Source organism: Sorex fumeus, unplaced genomic scaffold (assembly GCF_029834395.1).
Source record: "Sorex fumeus unplaced genomic scaffold, SorFum_2.1 ptg000044l, whole genome shotgun sequence".
NCBI classification, from domain to species: Eukaryota; Metazoa; Chordata; class Mammalia; order Eulipotyphla; family Soricidae; genus Sorex; species Sorex fumeus.
In genome coordinates, this window is record NW_026606101.1 from 518,610 (window position 1) to 534,461 (window position 15,852).

The 15,852-nt window shown below is 55.8% G+C and overlaps 1 protein-coding gene across 1 annotated transcript; it reads left to right on the top strand.

Annotated features, from left to right (window-relative positions):
• Positions 1-7,974: 7,974 nt before the first annotated feature.
• TNNC2 (troponin C2, fast skeletal type) lies at positions 7,975-11,717 on the top strand. The gene is made up of 6 exons (XM_056121240.1): positions 7,975-8,038; positions 10,224-10,275; positions 10,422-10,565; positions 10,664-10,778; positions 11,133-11,269; positions 11,610-11,717. Exons 1-6 carry the CDS (start codon positions 8,036-8,038, stop codon positions 11,639-11,641), a joined length of 483 nt encoding a protein of 160 aa, XP_055977215.1. The 5' UTR covers positions 7,975-8,035; the 3' UTR covers positions 11,642-11,717.
• The last annotated feature ends 4,135 nt before the right edge of the window (positions 11,718-15,852 follow it).

The following is a 15,852-nucleotide window of genomic DNA, read 5'->3' on the forward strand; positions in this document are numbered from 1 at the left end:
CGCTGCGCTGCGTTGCGCCCCGCGCGCGCGCGCGCGCCTCGCCCCCCGGGGGGGCCGCGTTGCCGTCCCCGGGGCTTCACCCGGGCGCTCTGGGTTCCCCCGGGGCCCAGGCCGCGCTGGCTGCCGCTCCGGCCCCTTCCTGCCGCCGCCCCGCCTCCGGCCACGCCCGCTCCCCGGAGCCGCCCCGGGATCCCGGGCCCCGCGCGCCCGCAGGAATTCGAGGATGCTGGCTAGGCCCGAGTCCGCCCCGGCCGCCCCGGGCTTCTGCGCCGGGTCCTCGGGGTGGGTGGGAGTGGGGGTGGGGGGTGGGGCTCACTCCCGCCCCGACACGCGGGATGCACCGCCCGGGGTCGACTTCGGTTCCCGCTCGGCACTCCAGAACTTTCCGGGATCTGTCTGCAAACGCTGGAGCCAGCCCATCCCTCCAGCGGCGCGCTCGGGGGGGGGGGGGGGGGGCGGGGGTGGGGGGCCCCCGGGCTGGGATCTGTCTGAGTTTTTCTTCTTCGGTGGAGAACGCGAACTGTGTGTTGCAACTCCTGGAAGGACCCCAGCTCGGTGCAGGCTGGCAGCAGAAACTGATAAAGGCGCGGTTGACGTAACCACTGTTGTTTGTGGAGGGTTCACAGACTTTTACAGTTTCCCTTTGTGTCTTTCCCGGAGAAAGCATCCCGGGGAGCATGTAACTGAACCATCATGGTCCATTTTCCAGCTGAGGCAAGTTGACGTCTTACATCCCACAGCAAGGAAATGAAAACCATAAAGCCGTGAGCCCAGCAGTAGCACGACAGGGAGGAGCGCCCTTGCCTTGCTCTCTGGGGTCCCATATAGTACCCCCAGCACCACCTGGAGTGGTAAACCCTGTGACCCAATACTTCCCTCCACCCATTCCACCCACGCCAAATAAAAAGGTCAAAAGGACCCAGAGAGGGGGCTGGAGTGATTGCACAGCGGATAGGGCATTTGCCTTGCACGCAGCCAACCGGGGTTCGATTCCCAGCATCGTATATGGTTCCCGGAGCACTGCGAGGAGTGATTCCTGAGTGCAGAGCCAGGAGTAACCCCTGTGCAATGCCTGGGTGTGACCCAAAAAAGCAAAAAAAAAAAAAAAAAAAAAAAAAAGGACCCAGAGAGGCTGAATTCCCTGACCGAAGTCAGAGTTTGCCAGAAGGTTCTTTCTTTCTTTCTTTCTTTTTCTTTCTTTCTTTCTTTCTTTCTTTCTTTCTTTGCTTGGGGGTCACACGGAACAGTGCTCAGAGCTCACTCCTGGACCTGTTCCCTAACTGTGGAGACTGTGGGGATGAGGTGGGGGTGGGGAGGGAGAGCTGTCTGGGCTACAGCTATTTTGTAATCTCGGCTACGGTTGTGCTAGGCTGTTTTATCAGTGAAGAAGAGTTATTGTTTCCTGTCTGAAGGTCTTGATATCATTACGCTGCCAGTTCACTATCCACATCTCTACCACATAGAGTCTACCATTTTTTTTTTTGCAGTGCTGGGACTCTGACGCAGGGCCACACACAGTTACAGCAAGAGCTCTACTGCAGAGATGCATCCCCGGCCTCCCACCACTCTTTTTTTATTTGTTTGGTTTTGTTCTGGGCCTTGCCATAAAAATAAACTGAATTTCTGGTGGAGGGGGCCACTGTCGGTGGCGCTGGATGCCGCCAGATAGTGGTAGGAAGAGACCAGGGGTCGTACGGGGGCCCTGGGTTTGCAAGACGCATACAACAGCCCTGTTTTGCATGTGTGCTTTTGGCCCACACCCAGCCGTGCTCCAGAATCACTCCTAGCTCTACACTCAGGAACTGGCCATGCACAGGGGGCCATATGGGATGCTGGGAGTGGAACCAGGATGGGCCGTGTGCAAGACAAGAGCCCTACCCGCTGTACTATCGCTCCAGCCCCACACTCCAGCCCTTTGAGCTTCTAAAAAGTCCTTTTTGAATCGCACTGGAGAGAGGGGCCAGGGGAAGTCGCTTCCGTCCCAAGCTGCACTCAAGCAATTCCCAACAACTGTCCAGTGCAAGGCCTGAGAACATGATGCTACTTGTTCCCTGCCATTCCACTAGCCTGGCCACCTGGGCAGTGCTCTGCGGCCTCCAGAGCTGTCTGGGAGGACGCTCGAGGGACCATGTGGTGCTGAGAATCAAAACAGGGTCAGGGGTGGCCAAGACAGGCCATGTGGCTTAGCCCTGTACTCTCTCCATCATCTTCTTTTTTTCATTTGTTTTGCTTTCTGGGTCACACCCAGCAGTGCTCCAGACTTAACTCTGGCTCTGCAATCAGAGATCACTCATGGGTGGGCTCAGGGGAACCCTATAGGGTGCCAGGGATCAAACTTGGGTTGGATCAAACTTGCAAGGCAAACCACCCTACGCATTGTACTATTTATCGCTCCGGCCCTCCTTCTGGCCTCTAGCTTTTTAAGGTTCCAGCATGTTCTACCTACATCCATTTGTAGACACTTCACCTTGGGTCACCCCAAACTCTCATATTCTGGGGAGCTTATAACTGGATGCGAATGGTTCATTTTCTTTTTTTTTTCTTTTTGGGTTACACCTGGTGATGTACAGGGGTTACTCCTGGCTTTGCACTCAGGAATTACTCCTGGCAGTACTCCGGGGACCATATGGGATGCTGGGAATCGAACCTGGGTCGGCCGTGTGCAAGGCAAACACCCTCCCCGCTGGCTGTACCTGCTCCAGTCCAACAATGGTACATTTTCAAGATGAGGCAAGTTGATGTTATACAAATCCACAGCAAGGAAATGAAATCCAGCAGAGCTCTAATCTTGCCTTGTACACGCACCGGACTGTGGTTTGGTCCCGGTCCCCTGAGCCCTTGCCAAGAATGATCCTTGAGCCAGAAGTAAGCCCTGAGCTCAGCCAGGTGTGATCCCTGTTTCTTCCCCCACACAAAAAGAGAAATATCGAGACGGGAGCAACAGTACAGTTTGCCTCGCACATGTCTGATGTGGATATAACCACCCCCCAAACCCCATATTAGTCCCCAAGCCTTGCCAGGAGTGATCCCTAAACTCAGAGCCAGAAGCAATCCCTGAGCATGCTAGGTGTGGCCCCCCCAAAGGCACTGTAGCACTGTCCTCCCGTTGCTCATCAATTTGCTCAAGCGGGCCCAGTAATGTCTCCATTGTGAAACTTGTTGTTACTGTGTTTGGCATATTGAATACGTCATGAGTAGATTGCCAGGCTTTGCCGTGTGGGCGAGATACTCTCGGTAGCTTGCCGGGCTCTCCGAGAGGGGCAGAGGAATCAAACATTGCTCGGCCAGGCCAGCCGCGTGCAAGGCAAACGCCCTACCGCTGTGCTATCGCTCTATCCCACATGCCCAAAGGCATGGGGGTAAAACCATGGGCTCTCAGAGGAGGGGCTCAGAAAGTTGGCCCACCCTTCCACCTATGGGAGATCCTACGGAGCTTAACCGGTACAGAGGAGGCAGCACCCGATGGTCTCCTAAGATGCTGCCAACCAGACTCTTCTTGTCGGCCTCTGGCGGTGGGGAGTTTGCTTCCTCCTGGGGCTGCCCTTTGCCACTCTTGTTCCACTTTATGCTGACGCCCAAGCCGTTCAGTTCCCTGCTATTCCCTTTCTGACTCCTGAACCGACTGCCCTCTGGCCTGTCACTGCAGGCAGGGTGGGGGTAGGGGGGGTGCTATGTGGTGACGGGAGCTATGGGCCACTCGGAACAGGTGGCCGTGTGCTATCTATGCTCAGCTCTAATGGAGGACATGGCTAAAGACCACCGTGGACTCCTGTGACCGGTTGCTGGGAGGAGGACCCCCACAAGAAGGTGTTAAAGGAGTTAAAACTGGGGCTGAAGGGCTGGAGCGATAGCACAGCGGGGAGAGTGTTTGCCTTGCACACGGCCAAACTGGGTTCAATCCCCCACATCCCATTTGGTCCCCCGAGCACCACCAGGAGTAATTCCTGAGTGCAAATCCAGGAGTAACCTCTGTGCATCTCACAGGTGTTATCCAAAAAGCCAAAAATAATAAAAATAATAAATAAATAATAAACTAATAAATAAATAAAAATCACTGTCACTGTCCTGTTGTTCATCAATTATGCTCAAGCGGGCACAGTAACGTCTCCATGGTAAGACTTGTTGTTACTGTGTTTGGCATATTGAATACGCCACGGGGAGCTTGCCAGGCTTTGCCTTGCGGGCGAGATACTCTCGGTAGCTTGCCAGGCTCTCTGAGAGGGGCAGAGGAATCGAACTTGGAACGGCCGCGTTGGCCACTTGCAAGGCAAACGCCCTACCCGCTGTGCTATTGCTCCAGCCCAAATAAAATTAAAATAATAAAATAATAAAAATAATAAAATAACTAAAAAGCCAAAAATAATAAATAAATAAAATAAAATATCAGTCCCAGCCTTCCCAGCCGGCCCCGGGGTGACAGAGGCGGATCCGGAGACAGTGACCAGCTCTCTCTTCTCCACCTTACATAAGCCACCCATAGGGACCCACCTACTTCATGCCCGCTGGAATCCCTGGGGTATCCCCACCCCTGGGGGGTTCTGCCTGCCTAGCGGAAGCCTTATTTAGCCTGGCCTGGTACTGCCAACCTTTCCTTGGGAGTGTCTATATATAGGGCGAGAGGGCCGGCCACTTGTCCCTGTCCATCTGTCTTGCTTCGTGTCCAGCCCCCTCTCACTGACCCGCAGACTCAGCCTGTGCTGGTCAAGAGCTTGTCCTGCCATCTTAGCCACAGCCCATTGGCACACCCGTCCACCCCTCCCGTCAGCACCCAGTGTGGACCCTGTGGACCCCCAGGGCGCTGGCCCCCACTTCCTCTACTGTCGTTTCTGCACATGACCGGATGTCACATGCAGGTGGCTGCAGTGCTCACACATCTGCTGTGGCCCCGAGGGTCCGGAATCACAGAGCTGCTGGGGTCACCCTTGGGCGTGTGGGCTGGCTCTGGGGACCCCAGCCCACTCTGGCCTCACGTTTGGCATGGCAGGTATGGTACTGCCAGGGGCATCCCAGGCTTCCCCCTTTCAGTCCTGACCTGTGTGTCCTCTCCAGATAGCCAGCTGCCTCTTCCCCTGCTTCCGGTCCCCTCCCTTACCTGAGCCAGAGAGATAGAACAGCAGCAGGGGACTCACCTTACAGCCTGGCTGACTTGTGTTTGCTCCCGGCACCTCTGCGACCTACCCCCAAGCACCTCCAGGAGTGATCCCTGAGTGCAGAACCAGGAGGAAGACTTGAGGTCGCTGGGTTTGGCCCCCCAACACAAAGCAATCCAAACCCGAACACCCTTTCCCTAAAGAAAGGGAAGCTTAAGATAACAAGAATGGGTGCCAAGGGCACAGGTGTGGGCCCCAAACCTGAAAAACTAGAACAATGAAACAAACAAAATGGGGCTAAGAGGCCAGAGACAGCACAGGAGATAAGGTGCCTGGCTCGCTGCTTGTGGCTATCGGCGCTGGGCGTCTCCAAGGGTCTCCTGAGCACTGCCAGGATCATTCCTCAGCACAGGAGCACGGGATTGAACCCGGAGCACCACCAGATGTGGCCTAACTCTGCTCCAAAAAAAGAAAAAAAAAACCATGTCTTTCTTTGTTCTTGTTTTTTTTTTTTCTTTTTGGGTCACACCTGGCGATGTACAGGGGTTACTCCTGGCTTTGCACTCAGGAATCACCCCTGGTGGTGCTCATGGGATCATATGGGATGCTGGGAATCGAACCCCCGGGTCAGCCGCGTGCAAAGCAAACACCCTATCCACTGTGCTATGGCTCCAACCCCACTGGTTTGTTATTTTTTTAATGTTGGGGGCACATGTATGGTGCGGCAAAGGAGCCTATGGGGTGCTGGGGATCCAATTCAGTTGGGCCCATGTGAGGTAAATGCTTGACAGAAATATGATCTCTCCAACTCCTGAGCACTTGGGAGGTTCAGATTCAATTCCCAGCACCACATGGTCCCCTGCCAGGAGGGACTGAGAACAGTCCCTTAATTCTGCTGTGTGTAACCCAAAAACGAGAGAGGGGAAAGACACACACACACACACACACACACACACACACACACACAGAGAAAGGGAAGGAGGAAGCAAAAGGAAAAGGAGGGGGCTGGAGCGATAGCACAGCGGGTAGGGCATTTGCCTTGCACGCAGCCAACATGGGTTCGATCCCCAGCATCCCATATGGTCCCCTGAGCACCGCCAGGAGTAATTCCTGAGTGCATGAGCCAGAAGTAACCCTGAGCATTGCTGGGTGTGACCCCAAAAGCAAAAACAAACAAACAAACAAAAAAGGAAAAGGAAAAGATCTGGCATCACTATTCATTCCTTCTAATGCACAGCCGTCTCTTGGCCCTGTCCAGACATTTGTCCTGCATGGGAACTCCAGGGACCATTGGTTCCAACGTCCTGCCTGTCGGGATGGAGCGTGAGCACTGCCAACATGACCGTGGACCTTTCTGATTCATGAGCTACCCAGGAAAAGAGGAATAATAATAGCCACTGCCTCACAGAAGGAGCACGAGGTGAGATCATGTGTCAACATGCTCGGCGCTGCGTGTGGCAGTCCAGAGGGGTCCGGAGGGTTCAGAAACTCACTGTGTGGAGATCACCTCCTCGCTCACTCCCTGCTCCCTGCCCTTTCCCATGGCTTGAAGAGGAAGTTCCAGATCCGAGAGAGACTACAGGGTTAAAGGCATTCACCTTGCAAGTAGCCGATCCCAGCTCAATTCCTAGCACGGCAAGGTCCCTGAGCCCCACTGGGAATGGCCCCAGAGCACAGAGCTCAGAGTAGCCCTTGGGCCCCACCAGGTGTGCCTCCAACATACACACACACACACACACACACACACACACACACACACACACACGACAGTCTCTCTGTTTGTTCCACACCAGAGATCTAGAATTCAAATCCCTGGCTTGTCCTTGACTATTTGCCACAGTTCCTGTGAGCTAGGGGAGAACTCTACCCACCTCAGGATAAAGAACAAAACAAAACAAAACAAAACAAAAAAAACCCTCAAGCAGGAAGGCCAGAGAAATAATACAGTGGGGGAGGGCGCTTGCCTTGCATGCAGCCGACCTGGGTTCAATCCCCCTGAGCCTTGCCAGGAGTAGATCTCTAAGCACAGAGCCAGAAGTAAGCCCTGAGCACAGTGGTGTGTGGCCCCCAAACAAGGGAAACACAACAACAACAACAACAACACCCAAAGCAGGGACTGGAGAGATAGTAAGATAATACAGCATTCCAGACCTTTGCCTTACAAGCAGCCAACCCGGGTTTGATTCCCAGCACACATATGGTTCCCTGAGCAGAACCAGGAGGAGAAATTCCTGAATGCAGAGCCAGGAGTAAGCCCTGGGCACTACTGGTTGTGGCCCAAAAAATCAAAAAAAAAAAAAAAAAAAGGGCAGGGGAAGAAAACAGAAACTCAGAGAGGACTCTCCACCTACCCGTGGGCACAGTTTTCACACGCGGGTCTGGTCACTCTCCTCACTCTTTATTTTTATTTTTTGCTTTTTGGGTCACACCCAGCGATGCTCAGGGGTTACTCCTGGCTTTGCACTCAGGAATTACCCCTGGCAGTACTCAGGGGATGCTGGGAATCGAACCCGGGTGGGCAGCGTGCAAGGCAAACGCCCTTCCCGCTGTGCTATCACTCCAGCCCTCTGCTCATTCTTCTGATCATCCCTACCCTTTGGTGGGAAAGCACACTACTGGGGGTTGAGGGGGCCCGCGGAGGCCACAGGGCGAAGTCGCCTCCCAAGATTCCAGGGTGTCAGGGCCTGCCACCTGCTCGCAGCCTTCAATCCCCCTGCAAGGGCGCCTGGCTAAATTAGGTAAAGGGCCCCAGAGGCTGGGAAGGGTGGGGCTCACTGCCCCCCCCCCCCCGCCTCCGATTGGTCAGGTGTGAGTCCTGGGGAGAGAGGAGGCGGGAACAGAGGGTGCCCCTACAAATCCCAGGGGCCGGAGGGGGCCAGGGCATCCTGGGTGGCGGCGTGCAGAGGAGGTGACCCGCGACAGGAGGCTCCCAGTGTCCCGCAACCATGGTAAGGGCGAGAGGGGTGGGCACCTTCGCCACCCGGGTCCTTTGCTGGAGGAGGAGCCCAGAGGAGAGTGCGGAGGAAGTCAGACATCCAGGGGACCTGGGAGGGAGGAAGACCTTGGCTGGTCGTGGAGGGGAGGGCTGGGAGGCCTGGTGGATGGAGCCTCAGGGCTGGCCTGTCCCTGCAGACCCACAAAGGTGAGGGGCAGGGGGACTCTGAGGGCCAGAGAGTGACCCACACAGTAATCCAAAGGCAAGGACGGACTCACGGGCTGGTTCAGAGACTCCTGGGCAGAGGGGAGAAGAGACTCTTCTTCACACGGAGTGGCCCAGGACCCCAAGAGCAAGCAGGGTGCTGGGAATGGGCAGGATAGGGGAGGCCAGTGCAGGGACCCCCCCAATCTGGAGTAGAGAGGTTCCGACCTGGGACCTCCAGCTCCCCTTGAGCCCACCCCACCCGTTTCCCTTCAAGGAGTAACTGGACCCCAAGGGCAGCTGCTCTTGCCCATACCAGACTAAAAATAGCCTGTCCCCTGGCATGGGGGGTGGCAAAGGAGGAGCCCAGCCCTTCTTCGCTGCCACCCGAGGTCCAAGCTTAGATGTGACCAGACCCCCCCACCCCCTGCAGAGAGCCCTATTCTAGGGGCCAGGGAGCCTGGAAAAGGACATGCTGGCATGAGTGAGTGTCATCACTGGCCCCTGGCATTGCCTGAGCACTTGACCATGAGCACCCAGGAAGGTCCCCTGGGCCTTTTCCTCCTCAGCCCCACTGGTGGGCCCCTAGAAAATCTCCTTTGCAGCTACCCCTATACCCTAGAACCCCCATCACATCATGCCCAGTCTGGGTGTTGTATACCCCAGTGTATACAACATTGTAATGTATACCCCAATCATAAGAAAAACTTAAAATCTGTCTCAGGACGGGGCGGAGGCACAAAGGGCACCTGCTTCGCAAGCCGGTGATCCGGGTTCCGTCCCCATCCCTGCATGGTTCCCCTGGCACCCTGGCACCACTGAGAATGACCCCTGAGCACTGCTGGGTGTGGCCCCCAAACCCAACAACAGAAATCTCCCTCAACAGGTTCTTTTTTTTTTTATTTTTATTTTTTTTAGTTCCTGGGTCACACCGGCAGTGCGCAGAGCTTACTCCTGGCTCTGTGCTCAGGAATTATTCCTGGTGGGGTGCAGGGGGGAACCATATGGGGATGATACCAGGGATCGAACCCAGGTCAGCTGCGTGCAAGACAAGTGCCTTATTCTCTGTACAATTGCTCAGGCCCAATCAGGGCAGGGAGGGCAGGTCTGCCTTTCCTTGGTACCCAGGCTAGGTTCTGTCATGGACAAGTAGGTGCTCAGTGATGCCGTGCTGCCCTATAACCTGAGAATGAGCATTTAAGGGCTGGAGGATACGGTGTACGGTGGGGAGAGCACTAGCCTTGCACACCACCAACCAGGGTTCCTTCCCCTGAGCCTGTCAGGACAGATCCTGAGCAAAGAGCCAGGAGTAAGCCCTGAGTGCTGCTAGGTGTGGCCCCCCTCCAATAAAATCATTTCTAAGACGAATGAGCATGTAAGAGAGCACTGAGAGCCAGAGTGATTGTGCCAGGTTGGGCGTTCGCTTTGCACATGTCTGACCCGAGTTCGATCCCCTGCATTCCATTCCATAGGGTCCCCTGAGTACCATCAGGAGTAATTCCTGGGGGCAGAGTCAGGAGTAACACCTGAGCATCACTGGCTGTGAAGGAGGGGGGGGTGTTGCGGGGAGGGAGGAAGATGAGGAGAGGAGAGAGAGAGAGAGGTGAGAGAGAGCCAGAGCGCATTCACTGATGCTCGGGGCACAACTTGTCGGCTAGAAAACCTCCCGTGGCACTTTCCCTGATGGACAGAATGCCAGCTTGTCCCCAGAAAGCCTCTGACAAGAGAGGAGGGTGCATGAAATGACTCACCTCAAGGTTTGGGGAAGGGACTTCTCACTTGAGCGCCCCTCGACCAGGCTGGGACAACGGACTGACATAACCTATGTTTCCTCCTAGTTCTTCAAACGGGAGGGCAGGACGATGCTGTGGCCAGTGGGGAGGTGTTGCTCTTGTAGAAGTCCAGGGAACTTGCAGAAGGGGGGGTGTAGGGGCCCCCAGTGAAGGTGGGAGGCGGGGGCCGCCCCTCACGCCCCCACTCCTTGTCTTCTGCAGACGGACCAGCAGGCTGAGGCCCGGTCCTACCTCAGCGAGGAGATGATCGCTGGTGAGTGCAGGTGGTCCTCGCCAGACCCACCTTGGGATGGATGCAGGGGAAGGCTCCTGTGTCTAGGGAGGGTGGGCCCCCCACCCCCCATCCCCCACCCCGATTCTTCCCCGCTCTCATCAGCCTCTGCCTCCCTCCCCTGGCAGAGTTCAAGGCCGCCTTCGACATGTTCGACGCTGATGGCGGCGGTGACATCAGCGTCAAGGAGTTGGGAACCGTCATGAGGATGCTGGGTCAGACGCCCACCAAGGAAGAGCTGGACGCCATCATCGAGGAGGTGGACGAGGATGGTGAGAGGCGGTGGAGGAGCAGCCAAGGGGAAGGTCCCCGGGGGGCAGCTCCCGGGCTGGGGGTGGGGGCTCACTCCACCTCCTCCCCCTGACCCCAGGCAGCGGCACCATCGACTTCGAAGAGTTCTTGGTCATGATGGTGCGCCAGATGAAAGAGGACGCCAAGGGCAAGAGCGAGGAGGAGCTGGCTGAGTGTTTCCGCATCTTCGACAGGTGTGCGGGGGAGGGGCTTTGTCCTCTCCCCACTTCCCCCCCCCTTGCAGGCCCATTGGTTCTTGTGTTTTTTTTTGTTTGTTTGTTTTTTGCTTTATGGGTCACACCCGGTGATGCACAGGGGTTACTCCTGGCTCTGCGCTCAGGAATTACCCCTGGCGGTGCTCAGGGGACCATATGGGATGCCGGGAATCGAACCCGGGTCGGCCGCATGCAAGGCAAACGCCCTACCCACTGTGCTATTGCTCCAGCTCTCCCATTGGTTCTTGGGGTGGGGCGGGTGTCATGGAGCATGGCAGGCCAGTTCGCCTCTGCCTGTCCTGAGCCCTGCCTTGCGTGCCCCACCCCCCAAAGGAACGCAGACGGCTACATCGACGCCGAGGAACTGGCTGAGATTTTTAGGGCGTCCGGGGAGCATGTGACTGACGAGGAGATCGAGTCTCTCATGAAGGACGGGGACAAGAACAACGATGGCCGCATTGATTTTGACGGTGAGAGTGACCCCAGGTAGCCTCAGTGGCCTCAGTGTCCCCCCCCTCCCTCCCTGCCATCACCTCTCGACCCCTCTCCACGGTTTGGTTTGGTTTTGGGGCCACACCCTGTGGTGCTCAGGACTTCCTCCTGGCCCTGCGTCCAGGGATCACTCCTGGTGGCACTTGGGGGACCACATGGGGATGTCAGGGATGGAACCTGGCTAGGTGGCGTCCGGGGCTCACCCTTACCAGCTGTACTCTCTCTCCCGCCCACCCCTGGAGTTTTGCCTGCCTGGCCATTCCCAGGGGTCTCTGGGCTGGAGCAGCCCCCTGACCGCCTCCCTCGTCCACCCCGCAGAGTTCCTGAAGATGATGGAGGGCGTGCAGTAAGAAGCCGATATCCGCATCCTGCCTGGGAGGCGCGGCCCCTGCAGGCTGTGTCTACAATAAAAGCAAAAATTGCAAAGCGTGTGGCCTGTGTGAGGAGGGAGGGCCGAGGGGACTTGCAGGAGGCTGGACGGGACCTCCCTGCGCGGCGCCACCGCAGCGCCCTCTGGGGTTGGAGGAGAGTGTGCGCGGTGGACAGTACCGCCGGACGCGGTCACTCTGCGGCTGCACGCGGCCAGGGGTGGGGAGGCCAGGCGGTGTGGCCCCTGAGCTGAGTCAGGGAGTGCGGTGGCCCCGCAGTGGAGGAGGTTGGACCCCCTTACTTCTCCCCTACCCGTTTCCTTTTCTTCTTTCTTTTTTGGGGCATGGGCGGGGAGTCACTCCTGACCATGCTCAGGGAACCATCTGGGCATCCCAGGGACTGAGCCTGGGTCAGTGAGTGAAGCAAGCACCCTGCCCACTGTGCCGTCTCCCACCCTAAACGCCCTTCCTTTCTGGGGCGTCGCGCTTGTCCTTTGGTGCTGGGGCGGGGGCAGTGTGGGCAGGACACTGGTCTCCCAGACATCAGCAGGCGCGGAAAGGGGAGGGCGGGGCGTGTGGTCAGGAGATTCTCAACCTCCTGTCTCTTCCCGGACCCCTGCCTGCTGCCCCCCACAGCCCCCGCCCGGTCCGGCAGGCGCGAGGGACGGAGGGGGGGCAGCTCTTGCAGAAAGCGGACAGACTGGCCTGCTGAAAGCTCTTTCTGGCTCCCCGTTGATCCTGGAATCAAATCCAAAGTCCTTCGCTCCTTGGCTCCCAGCCGGCCGTCTCCCTGCAGGGGGCTGGGAAGTAACACCACAGGCCGTTTAGCATTTCTGTTCTGTTCCCAAGCCGGCAAGCCTTTGGGCCTTTGATATCTTTCTCCCTCCTGGGCTGCCAACTTTCCTCGTAGGAATCTGGCAAATTCCTCTGCCCAGCCCGGACGCCCTCTTCCTCTCTCTCTCCCTAGACCCCTCTTGCCCACTGAGTTCCGTCCGCGCTCCAGAAACGCGGTGGCAGGGGCTTGCAGGCTCAGGCTGCCCGAATTTAAGCCTTGCCGCTGGGACCTGGGGATGGACCCTGAACTTCTGTTTCTTATTTATTTATTTGTTTGTTTTTTTTTCGCTTTTTGGGTCACACCCGGCGATGGTCAGGGGTTATTCCTGGCTCTGCGCTCAGGAATTACTCCTGGTGGTGCTCAGGGGACCCTATGGGATGCTGGGAATCGAACCCAGGTTGGCCTTGTGCAAGGCAAATGCCCTACCTGCCATGCTATCGCTCCAGCTCCCGAACTTCTGTTTCTTGATCTGAATTCACACCTAGAGAATTCACACTCTACGACTTGGCCATCTGCCTGGCCCCAGAGTGGGGATTTGAACACGGCTGTTCTGCCATCCTGGTCTGAGCCGGGCCTGTTTCGCTTTCTACCCGCTGCCATGTCTAACTCCTGCTCTCCCGTGGGGAAGTTGGGACCGTGCCCTTGCTCCCTTTATGCCCCGTTCTCAGCAGGGTATAATGGGTATAATGATCAGACCTTGTAGTTCTCACAGTGTGAGAGGCTTCTTCTCACTCAGAAGCCAAGATCTGAGCAAACGGCCAGAAACCTCCAGGGGACAAACTTAAACCCTAGAAAGGCACAGGTTGGATCAAGGCAGGAATGGGAGGGCAGAGCTTCAAACTTCAAACAGTGCCTCCCGCTACGTCCCCTCTTACTTATCCCTCAGGATTTAACTGCTTTCTGCCAGCTACCCAATCTCCCCCTTTGTTTTGGTGGTGGGGTACGGCTGGTGGTGCTCAGGGGATGGAACCCAGCCCTGACTCCCTTTTCCAAGAACCCTCTTAGTAAGTTTCACTTTCTTCCAGTGATTAGTTTTAGGGACACTCGGATTTGTTAGAAATTACAGTGTAGTCTGTTTCCTATATGAACACTTTTTTGTAAGCATGTTCAGCAATTTTTTTTCTTTTTCTTTTCTTTTTCTTTTTTCTTTTTGGGTCACACCTGGCAATGCACAGGGGTTATTCCTGGCTCTACACTCAGGAATTACTCCTGGTGGTGCTCAGGGGACCATATGGGATGCTGGGAATCGAACCCAGGTTGGCCGCGTGCAAGGCAAATGCCCTACCCGCTGTGCTATTGCTCCAGCCCCTCAGCATTTCTTCTTAACAGACAATATGAAATATATTATTTCGGTTGCGTTTTGGGACAGGACTTGGGGCTTGGGATGGAAATATCCTGAGTTTGGTGATGGGAAGGTGTAATGGTGGTGATTTGGTGTTTGAATATTGAATGTAATCAAACATGGTGAACTAACATATACAATTAAAAAATTAGGGGCTGGAGCGATAGTAGCAGGTTGGGGATCACTCCTGGTGATCTGCTTGATTTTGTTTTTTGGGCAACACTTGGCAGTATTCAGAGTTTCTGGCTCTGTGCTTGGAGAGGGCTCCTGGCCATTTTTTGGGACCATGTGGTGCTGGGGACGGAAGCCAGGCCTCACCCCTGCAAGGCAAGTACTCTAGCCACGGAGCCGCTTCTGGCCCCTGTATTTTATTCTAACTTCACATTGCTGCCGGGCTGGTCTGGCGAATGATGACCCTACCTGAACTGAGTCCACAGTCGCTTAAGCCCCTGTTTTTTTAAAATTCATGAAAAGTTAGGGGGTTAAGAGCACCTCCTCTTCTTCTCATCCCCTCCCCCTCCCACCCCCCCCCCCCCCCACACACACACACACAGAGTTTCATCTACTACCACCTGCTTTGGCTCCTGACTCCCCTGCTGGGGCTGTTTGACTCTAGAGCCATGGTAGAGATTCTGCTCACCTCTTCCCGATGACTAGACATGCCATTTCCCTGAGTCCCATCGATCTAGCCAGAGTGTGAGCTGCAGAGTTGGTGAGGTTCGTGCCCGAAAGCCCCTGGAAGGGGTGGTCTTCACCGGCCTTCTCAGGGCAGGGATTTGCGTCTTTTTTTTTTTTTGCTTTTTGGGTCACACCCGGCGATGCTCAGGGGTTACTCCTGGCTTTGCACTCAGGAATACACTCCTGGCGGTGCTCAGGGGACCATATGGGATGCTGGGAATCGAACCCCGGTTGGCCGCATGCAAGACAAACGCCCTACCCGCTGTGCTATTGCTTCAGGCCCGGATTTGCGTCTTTCTCAGGCGACACCCGTGCTGCAGGGAGGCCCCTCTCTGCTCACTTTGTTTTTTAGTTTTTATTGTTTGGGTCATACCCCACAGTGCTCAGGGATCACTCCTGGTGGGGCTCAGGGTTGACCACATGCCAGGCAAATGCCTGCTCCACTGTACATGCTTCGGCTCTGCTGCCTCTGTTTTAGATCAGTGCTTTTTTTTTTTTTTTTTTTTTAATTATTTGGTTTGGGAATCACACCTGGCAATACTCAGGGGTTACATTTGGCTCTGCACTCAGGAATTACTCCTAGCATTGCTCAGGGGACCATATGGGATGCCGGGGATGGAAGCCAGGTCAGCGGCATGCAAGGCAAACACCCTACCCACTGTACTATTGCTGCCATTTTTCTTTAGTTTTTTTTTTTTTTTTGGCAACACCTGTCTGTCTGTGCTTAGGGCTTGCTCCTGGCTCTGTGCTCAGGGATCATTCCTTACATTGCTTGGGGCGGGGGGGGGGTTCCATACGTGGTATCTTGTTATCAAATTGAGGTCAGCTGCCTTCCAAGCAAGCACTTTAATCCCTGTTCTCTCTCTCCATGCCCTAGACTCATGGTTTTCAATTACCTGTACATGGATTGGGGCCGGTCTCCAGGTGTCAAAAAAGTTTGAAATCCACTGGTTGGCGGTAGTGGTTATGACTCCATTTCTTGTTTCCTCTCCACTACACACACAGGGCCATGGTCTTCTCCTTTGTTCTGGGGCCACACCTGGCAGTGCTCAGGGATCACTCCTGGTGGGCTGGGGGAACCATCTAAAGTGCCTGGGATTGGGGCTGGAGCGATAGCACAGCGGGTAGGGCATTTGCCTTGCATGCGGCCAACCCAGGTTCGATTCCCAGCATCCCATATGGTTCCCTGAGCACCGCTAGGAGTAATACCTGAGTGCAGAGCCAAGAGTAACCCCTGTGCATCGGGCCAGGTGTAACCCAAAAAGCAAAAAAAAAAAAAAAAAGTGCTTGGGATTAAACCCAGGTTGACTGTGTGCCAGGCGAGTCCCATGCCAGCCA